Source organism: Tenrec ecaudatus, chromosome X, assembly GCF_050624435.1.
Source record: "Tenrec ecaudatus isolate mTenEca1 chromosome X, mTenEca1.hap1, whole genome shotgun sequence".
Taxonomy (NCBI): domain Eukaryota; kingdom Metazoa; phylum Chordata; class Mammalia; order Afrosoricida; family Tenrecidae; genus Tenrec; species Tenrec ecaudatus.
In genome coordinates, this window is record NC_134548.1 from 93,649,788 (window position 1) to 93,660,328 (window position 10,541).

Below are 10,541 nucleotides of genomic sequence, written 5' to 3' on the forward strand. Positions count from 1 at the left end.
TGTGCAGTTACAGTCTCGGAAGCCCACAGGAGGGTCACTATGAGTCAGAATTGACTCAACGACAGTGAGTCTTGCTTTGGGTCTCAGTTAATTAATTCAAATATCTTCTTTGCTGTTGTTCTTATTTTACCTGCCAATTACCTCTATGTATTTGCAAGAAGTACAGTTCTTAGAATATCCAGGAGAAGATAATGTTTTCTAATAATACATAATCTTCTAATGGTTGTCAAATTGATAACCTATAAGCACAGATTTGTAATTCACTAATATATAAATTCCTTCATTCAAAGAGATGTTTGAATGATAACCCCCTAAATATTTCTTTTTTTTTTTCTTTTTTTCCTTTCTCAGCTGTGACTCCAGACAGGATCCAAAGAGGAGTTCTACCGACCTCCACTCTGGGTTTTATGGAGACTTGCTGTACCCTTCTGTGTTAGCCTCTTAAAGTACCGCAGCAACCTTAAAAGGGCACAAGAAAGGGAGCCCCCTAAATATTTCTAATGCTGCTTCTGCTATATTATGTGGGTTCACATGCACACTCGCTTACTTACACAGTTTATCACACTTAACCATGTTAGCTTTCCAAAATGTGCACTTACCCTATTAAAGGAATAGAAAAGGGAATTTAGTTTTGAACAACAGAATGTGTTTCACAATGACTTCAATCAGCTTTTTCTTTACTGTCAAGGACTTTGAAATGTTTGTGATTTTATCCTGCTTGCAATCTACCATGTTACCTTGGCATAGTTTCATAAATGCTGACAGAAGACATAAGATTCCTAGGTCAGAGAAACCACACAGTGCACAGCTTGTTTACTTCCGTTGCTCTGCTTCTCGAGAGTCACAGAGACAAGATAGAACCTTGCAGGTAGATGGACATATAATGAGTTTGGGTTACTGCTGTGGAACCTAGAGTTGGGTGGGGCTCCGTATCTCCTAATGGGCTTCTTGCAAATGTGTGAACACTTTGTCCTCAAGGAAGGCAACGTATGAATCATTGTGATTAGCAAACAATTTTTCTCTCTGCCCTCGAGGAAGATAATATTTCTAGAAAAGCATGGTATACAAACACATGAAAAGACAGTTTTGAACAAAAGCTGTCAATATATCTTCACAATACATATAAAAACACCAAAGAGTACTGTTTCTAAATACCTGCTTTATAGCCTAAGCTTCGTAAAATTTGAGGTTTAAAGTTCATTTACACTTCAGTAAGACTACTGTCCCCTGCCTTTGCCTCAATCCATACAATTATACTATAGAAAGAACAAGGAGAATAAGCAATCTTGTCAGGATCAGCAAGAGGCCTGGATGACCTATGAGGTCTGAATAATCTATCCTGAATTATCTCATCTGACCCATTCTACTGATCATCCGAGGACACTTGAAATTTGGATGACCCATCCCAAATTGCCTGACATTATCCATTCCAGTGGTCATGCCCAGATAACCGAATGACTAACACTACCACATATGATAATAGATGACCATCCCATATGGTAATGAGATACAATAGACATGGATTAGGAAACCAACCATTGTGCTGGAAAAAAGACCCATCGGGATGCAATAATAAGGGATAATAGGAAAGCAGTATAGGGGATGAGGTGAGCCAATGGGGTGGGTCCTGCTACCTGACCCCTATAAAATCCAGTGCCTGACCACTGTATAATCCAAGGTCATACCCCTGGAAGTTGTCAGCTTTCTCAAATCATGAGGTAACCTGCTTTGCTCCACTTACCCTCTTCATGCTGTCTTGTCTTAATCTCTTATGTGTGTGTGTGGCTCTCTCTGTTGTGGTGGCAAACCACTCAGGAGAAAATTGCTAGCTTTTCTCCAGGAAAAGAAGCCTGGTGACATGAATTTTTGACACATTAAAAATCACTCATGAAATCTTTGTTTATTTCTTAAATTCATTTTATTGGGGGCGTGTATAATTCTAATCACAATCCATACATACATCCATTGTGTCAAGCACATTTGTACATTTGTTGCCATCATCATTCTCAAAACATTTGCAATCTACTTGAGCCCTTAATATTGGCTCCTCATTTTCCCCCTCTCTCCCCACACCCCCTCCCTCAGGAACCCTTCGTAATTCATAAATTATTATTTTGTCATATGTTACACTGTCCAGCGTCTCCCCTTGCCTACTTCTCTGTTGTCCACCCCCCAGGGAGGAGGTTATATGTAGATTCTTGTAATCAGTTCCCCCTTTCCACCCACATTCTCTCCACCCTCCAGGCATCACCACTCTCACCACTGGTCATGAAGGGGTCATCTGTCCTGGATTCCCTGTGTTTCCAGTTGCTATCTGTACAATGTACATCCTGTGATCTAGCCAGATTTGTAAGGTAGAATTGGGATCATGAGAGTGGGGTAGGGGGAGGAAGCATTTAAGAACTTGAGGAAAGTTATATGTTTTATCTTTGCTACCCCACACCCTGACTGACTCATCTCCTCCCCACAACCCTTCAGTAAGGGGATGTCCAGTTGCCTACCGCTGGGTTTGAGTCTCCACTCTGCACTCACCCTCATTTACACTGATATGATTTTTTTGTTCTTTGATGCTTGATACCTGATCCCTTCGACAGCTCAGGGTCACACAGGTTGGTGTGCTTCTTCCATGTGGGCTTTGTTGCTTCTGAGCTAGATGGCTGCGTGTTTATCCTCAAGCCTTTAAGACCCCAGGAACTATATCTTTTGATAGCCGGACACCATCAGTTTTCTTCTCCACATTTGCTTATGCAAATGTTTGTCTTCAGTGATCATATCAGGAAGGCGGGCACCCACTGATATGATTTTTTGTTCTTTGATGTCTGATACCTGGTCCCTTCTACACCTCGTGGTCACACAGGTTGGTTTGCTTCTTCCATGTGGGCTTTGATGCTTCTGAGCTAGATGGCCACTTGTTTGTCTGCATAACTAGTTTTACTTTAGGTGAGGAAAAAAGATCCCTAATTCCAAAATATATTTTATGGACACACATTTAACAAGAAAAAAACAAAGGCACATTATCCAGGCAAGGGATCAGCAAAAGGCCATAATGGTACTCCAGTATTTATAGAAATTTAATAGTACATAAAATACAAGGCAAACTGTCAGAAAAAAAGGATAAATTGAAGCAGATCAATAGATCACAGTTACAGAAGGGACTACAGGAGAGGGAAGGGGCTATGACGGGATTAGCTCATATTGCACATAGGAAAACTTACAAGATTCGTCGAGGGCTCTCTAACCAAAACAGACAGTCAGAGTTCAATTCGTGGCCATGCCGACTCTGTTGTTATTAGGTGCTGCCAAAGAAGCTGGTTACAACTCATAACAACCCTATGCACAACAGAGTGAAACTGTCTGGTCCTGAATAATCCTCACAATTGTTCTAATAGTTAAGTCAATTGTTGCAGCCACTGTATCAATCCATGTGCTCATCTAGAAACTTCTTTTTCACTGCCTTCACTTTACCAAGCAGGATGTATGTCTCAAGGAACTTGTCATTTCTGATACAAAGTACATGCAGACCTTAGTACCAAAAATTCCATTAGGGGCACACGCAGGCATTTCCCTAAAAGATAATCTGCCACTGGCTTGCCTGACTAGGGAAGCAGTAGCAATAAACTTTCAAATATTCTCTGCCTGAGGTCCAAACTGTTTACATTGCTGGTTAATGGCCAGAAAAAACTCAATGGAGGCTGCATCTTTTTAGACTAAAAAATGTTTTTAAGACTTTCACTGCAAACTATATCCTTCCGCAAACTTATACAGTTTAAACTAAAGATAGTATTTTTCTTAGCCAATTACTCTAAAAAAAGAACATAAATATTGCTTTCTAAGGTCAGTTTTACAACAGTATATTCAAAATGTATAAAAAATAAAATATTGGGCTGATTTTCATCCTCCTTTATTTATTCTTTTTATATATTCTATGATCAATAATAAGTATTATACATAATGTTTCACCATATAATATGTTGATGTCGTCATAACTGTAAGGTTATGTATAATGTGCCCAAACTTCAAAGATGATAAAATATCAAATTTAGAAAGATAATAATAATAAAATCATTATCATTTTAAATAAAGTTTTCATACTTACATCACAACTAACCTGCAATGGAGTCCTAACTGCAAATCAGAAAATACCAGTATAAATTCACAGTTTGTGATCTATCATCTCTAAACTTTACTACAAGAAAAAATCCAAATTAACAAAGGAGCCTCCTTATGGCTATTGATTATTATTATTTTAAAAATAATTTCATTGGGGGCTCTTACAACTCATAACAATCCATACATACATACATCCATTGGGTCAAGCATGTTTGTACATTATTTTATGTAAAAGTGAATAGTATTAAAAACTAATTTTGCAATAATATGAATTATTACCTGAAAAATTACTTTTGATGTAATTTTAGAACATTTCCTGATATACTTTTCATATTTGTTACCTAATTAAAATAAATAAGAATATTACCATACAAGTGAGTTGGATGGATTTATTCAAAAACTCAGAATTTCTCAGGTTAAGTATGCTGAAAAATAATCATAACCAATAGACTAATGACTAAAAATTACATGAGACAAATGGAACATTCTGTTATATGATAAACATTTGAAATAAGAAATTTGATGATGGTCTTAAATTCTAACAAAATATTGAGAACATTCAAACGGTGAGTTTTATATAGTAGTAAACATACAACTGTGAATGTATTCCAATACTTTTTATTTAATTTAGGAAGAGCGTTTAAGATGTTAAATTTAGTAGAATTTCAGGAAAGAGGGAAAGTGCCATGCCCTACAATGTGTATTTGCAATCATGGTCTGAATTCTGTGTATTTGAAATTAGCTACAGTAAATGTATTCCTAACTAAATAAATAGTTGTTTTGAAAAGGGCAAGTGTTTTCTTGATTTAAAGATTGAAATATCAAAGGTCTGACATTTTGATGAACTATTTGTAACAGCATAGTATGTACTATTTTCCACTTCCCAACGTTATTTTTAATTACTATATTGGTTTATGTCCTTTTCTACGTTTCCAATTAATTTTACTAAATTTTTTGTTCATGGATTTGTCTCATTTGACCAAATTAGTAATTCTTAAAATTAAATTTTAAAATGAATTTATCCTAGTTTAACTTAATTCCAGGGAATGCTGCAAGAATGCTCTCTAAATGCAATCAAATTGGTGAAGCTATCCCCACATATAGGGCACAGGTATTTCCAACAACTATTGATAGCAATGATTACAATTGGCATATAATGAGATCTCAATTTTTGCGTTTCAAAAGATTGCCTACTAATTGTGATTTGATATTGGGCACGTGGAATACAGAACATTGGTCTAACAAAAATGTGGAATCTATCCTTTTTTTTGGTATCACCAAGTTTGTAAAAATGTCCTGGAGTTATTCTCTCAGTGAGGGACTGGTGATAATACACTCTCAAAGGTCTTCTGGGCACTAGGGCTCTCTCAAAATTGATGAGGGCATTTGGGCCAGGAAGAACTTCTACATATTTATTTTTCATCCACCTTGTATTTTGATGGTGTTCGCTTTGCGGCAGATGCTTTCCACACAACAGATTAAGAATCATTCTTCTTAAATCCTGATTGCTGATGAATGGAATTTTCCATGTAATTGACAGTTGAGGAAGTCTGTGATTTATGTTGGAATAACAGAAACTATTTTTTATCTCAATTTTCCCTGAGGATATTCTTAATTTACCAGTTAAGGAATTGTTGTTATCATTCTTTACTACAGGTACGCCCAGGTAGGCAATTGTTCCTAATCCTGACCTGAGGAGGGTCCATTTTCTAGGAACAGGGATCTGAATTAGAAGACACTGTTCTTTTGAATCTTCTTCCTGATGATCATTCTGGGATTTCTCTGCATCAAGCTCGCTGCACTCTACTGCTTCTGGGGTATCATCCTCTTGACACACATGAGTATTTCCTTCTCTTTCAGTGTGGTTATTTCCCATGTGACAGGCCCTGTTAGGATCAGCAACTTCAGGTTCTATGTCTGTGTTATTGTCATTTGGAGTGGCTTCAGAATCTTTGATAGCATTGTCAGCTGGGTCCCTGCTTTCTTCTGTATGAGAAGTCATTCTAGGATCTATTTGTGAGAAAGAACAACTATTACATTGAAAAAAATGTGCTATTTCATAAGATTTCATTAATAATCACATTCCCTTATTACTGAAAAATAATAGGCAATTTCTGAGTTTTCTCACACATATTTTATCAGATTTCTAGATTTACAACATTAAATATGTTAAAAGCAAAACTAAGTGCAAATGTGAGATTTTTAAAGTTAAATAGAGGTTCTCATTGCATAGTTCAAGAACTTGTAGAACTTTAACGTGACTTCACATCTAAACATTTTGGTAATCAATTTGTAGAGTGAAACACTGGACTTCTAGGTATAAAACTCAATGATTTCCTTTTGTCAGGTGAGCATAATAGTACTTTCATTAAATACTGTATATCAGAATTACTTGAATGATATTTTAAAAGAACACTAAATTAGAGCACATTTTTATGAGTATGCATACCCAAGAACCAACCCTTGATTGTAAGTTTGTCTTACTTTGGCGGCTGGTGTGTTGCTAGGATGCTAGAAGCTATGTCACTAGTATTGCAAGTACCAGGAAGAGCACTCAGAGTGAACATGGTTCAGCAGAACTTCCAGACTGAAAAAAACTAAAAAGAAAAATTTCTCTATTCAAGTCAAAGGAATTAGCCACTGATAGCCCTATGGATAACATCAAAACATTGGCAGTTATTGATAACCTCATCAATAGAAATAGAAAATTGTTAGAGACAGTGCCAGAAGATGAACCCCTCATATCAGAAAGCACTTAAAATCTGACTGTGGAAGGGCTATCTTCTCAAAGTACCATTTATCATAATGATGTTGATGGAGTAAAGTCTGTGGGAGTAAAGCCTTAAGGACCTGTATTTGCTGATAGAGCAGGAGTCAAAATGATAAGTAACAACTGCAATCATCAGTTAATAAGTGGAACTTGGGATGAACAAAGTTTGAATTTAGGAAAATTGGAAGCCATTACAAATCAAATGGAATGCATAAATCAATATTCTAGGTCTTAGTGAGCTGAAATGGACTGCAATTGGCCATTTAGAATCAGAAAATCCCATGGTGTGCTATGTCGCGGATGCCAAAACAAGAGGAATGGCATTGAATTTATAGTTTAAAAAAAGGGGGGTGGTATTTCAAGATCTATTTGAAGTACGAAACTCCTTGTAATAGAATAATGTCTATCCACATATAAAGAAATCCAATCATTACAATTATTATTCAGATATATGCACCAACCATGAAAGCTAGTTATTCAGAAACTGAAGATTTCTACCAATGTCCTCAGATCTGAAATTGATCAAACATGTTATCAAGATGCACTGAAAATTATTGGCAATTGAAATGCAAAAGTTGGAAACTAAGACAAAGGACTAGTAGTAAATTTTTGGAGGGTCTTCGATATAAGTAGTATGAGTAAAGTACCTATGCCACTGTCCAGTGCAACGGTTCTCAACCTTTGGTTCGCGACCCCTTTGGGGTTGATCCGCCCTTTCACAGGGATCTCCCAATTCATAACAATTGAAAAATTACCGTTATGAAGCAGCAACGAAAATTTTATGGTTGGGGGGGCGGTCATCACAACATGAGGAACTGTATTAAATGCTTGTAGCATTAGGAAGGTTGAGAACCACTGGTCTAGTGGGTTATGCAATGGTTTGATAGCTAAAAGGCCAGTAGTTCAAAACCACTAACCACTCCTTATAGGGTGCTCTCATTTGGAATAAACTCTGGGATAGTGAGCTTGAGTTCTGTTGTTGGTTTGTTTTTTTTTTAGTTATTCACAAACTATTTTGGTCATACATTATTGGGAACTGAAAATATTTTTGGTAATTTCTTAAGTATTTGAAGATTTGATTTCAGTCCATATATATTTGCATATAAAGTGGGGAAAACACAAATGAAAGTGGACTGGAAACAAATATGTAGATACTAGAGAAATAACCTGAAATGCTATATATTTCTCACAACTAGCTTTCACAGACAACTTGGGAATAGTTTGTGCATAACTCATCTAAATTTAAAGATGGAGAGTGGCTTGAACACTTTAATCACGGTGCAGCCTTTCAAAATGCTCCAAAAATTAACTCCACCTCTTATTCAACTTTCTTTATGCTACGTAACCAATAAGGCTTTTCTGTTTATAAATGTGTATTCTAACTATAATTTAGGTTTCAATTATTTCCAAGGTTTTACTTTAATGCAAGTCTAAGTATTTTTATCTCAGACAATTAATGATTTACCAAGGTCAGGGTTCACAGATTTTATTCTGTGTCTATTATTTTTAATTGTAACAGAAATATAAATTCCTAACTTCTTATTACATTAGCTATTCACCCCTTCACTTTTGCTATCATATGTTATTTAGGTGAAGTGTGGTCCTTCTGTCTCTTTTATGTATATTTCATTTATGACCTTATTTGCTTTTTTTGGTAATCTTCATAATATTTCAATGTAGGCACTACTAAAAGCACAATCCATGATTCTCTATTATTGTTTTATATACTTTTCTCTTAAAACCCTTCCTATACTCTCAGAACTTCACAGGCAAATTTGTAGGATCTTTCTAAATTTTATTAACTAAATTTAGTCTGTTAAAGATTGGAAATTAGAGGAAGTGCGTACCAAGATATCTCAGACTAGCAGATGTAGAATCTAAGTGAAGTTAATAACAGAATCTATAGTTAGGGAATAGAAATCTATGTCCTTGGATCATCGTTAATCATTTAAAACAAATTCTCCTTTGGATTATAAAAGAAAATAAGGGATATTCTAATAAACATGGCACTCTTTATACTTTAATGGCCAAATTAATATTTGAAGATAGTCAAAAGTCATAATATTTCTTTTACTATGTTCTAATAATTCAAAAGAGGAGTGCTGGAGGCATAGTAGTTTATACATTTAACGTTTAGCCACAGATTTAGCAGTTCAAATCAACTAGCTGCTCCCTGCGAGAAAGATGAATATTTTTAATCTCATAAAATGTTGCACTCAGAAACTCACAGAGGCAGTTCTACATTCTCCTATAAGGTTGGTATGAATCAGATTTATCTTGCTGGCAGTGAACGTTGTTCTTTTACTAATTTAAATAATTCAGATTAATATGCATGTTTGTATTAATTGAAATAATAATTTAAAAAATATTTTTAATGTTCACTGTTTTTGATATTTGGCATTCTTTGTTAAGTCTGTATTATAGAAAAAAACAAAAGGATGGAGAGCATTTTCAAATTTAGATGATAGTTCTTAGAGTTAGAATTTTAATTTCTTTAGTAAAATTCTAAAAAGTAATTTTTCAAATAATTTTCCCTTAGACATTTGAATGATATTTAATTTTATTAAAGATTCTATTACTCTTTTTATTATGTAATATTTTTCCTAGAATGCACTCAATCCTCTTATTATGCATTTTACATTTGACTATGTAATACTTCAGGGAAAATAACTTCAATAACCTCTAAGTAAATGTACGTATGTATATATATTTTTTTCTTTCAAAATACTTTAAGAAAATACTATTTACTCGGGAGTGTTTACAAATGTTCAGGAGCCCTGGTAGTATAGTGATATTTTTACTCTCTTCACTCAGAGTGTAGACACCAATAATATACTTTTCTCTTTATGAGACATATTTAAGAATCATATATGAACATAGCGACACTGACCCAGAGCAACAAGTGTCAAAGTAGGGTTTTCATCAAAAAGTATTAAATGAAAAGCAAAAACTAATTTCAGAATCACTACAAAGGTTTTACAGACTATTAATTACTCATTAACAACTCTTCTAAAACCCCATTATTTACCACTCACTCTTCATCTTTATTCTCAGTTTTCATCTCCATTCCCAGTATTCATCTCCATTCTCAGAGTACATCCTGCTGAAGATGTACTCTGCTAGGGCCAGCTTGATCTCCTCCTTTTTTCTGCCATCTACCTCTCCATTTACAAGCCAAGGCTTTTTCTGACTGCATCACAATGTCCACTTAATTTGGTAACCTAGCAATCTAACAGTACCCTCTGAAAAGGGAGGGAGGAAAAACTAACTGAAATGACAAAACTGGTGCCTTCATTAGATGTTAATGAAAGATTAAAGACTGCAAATAATCATGAGTTTATCATTTTGGTCTTATCACGGAGAAGAAAAATTATACTTTATGCAGTTTTTTTAAAGATTGGGACAATATTCAGACATGGTTATGATTTAAAGTAAAGAGCAGCCAGTAAAATGAGAATTTCTGAAAGAAAAAAATAACAATTAAAACAATACAAAACACACCAGTATCCAGTCAGTTCTGACTTATAGTGACCATATTGGAAAGAGTAGAACTGTCCGTGTGGGTTTCCAAACCTGTAAAAGTTTACAAGAACAGAATCTCATTCCCCGCCCCCACACGCCCCCAGAACAGCTGGCGGCTTCAAATTACTCACTTATTAAG

At 35.2% G+C, this 10,541-nt stretch overlaps 1 protein-coding gene and 1 non-coding gene across 2 annotated transcripts; both read right to left on the minus strand.

Moving 5' to 3' along the window:
- Positions 1-349: 349 nt before the first annotated feature.
- Positions 350-472, minus strand: LOC142435487 (small nucleolar RNA SNORA26). Its single transcript, XR_012781534.1, has one exon. It is a non-coding gene; the product is annotated as a small nucleolar RNA SNORA26 (small nucleolar RNA).
- A 4,671-nt stretch (positions 473-5,143) lies between these two features.
- On the minus strand, positions 5,144-6,112 carry CPXCR1 (CPX chromosome region candidate 1). The gene has a single exon (XM_075538396.1). It carries the CDS (start codon positions 6,110-6,112, stop codon positions 5,144-5,146), a length of 969 nt encoding a protein of 322 aa, XP_075394511.1.
- Between the last annotated feature and the right edge of the window lie 4,429 nt (positions 6,113-10,541).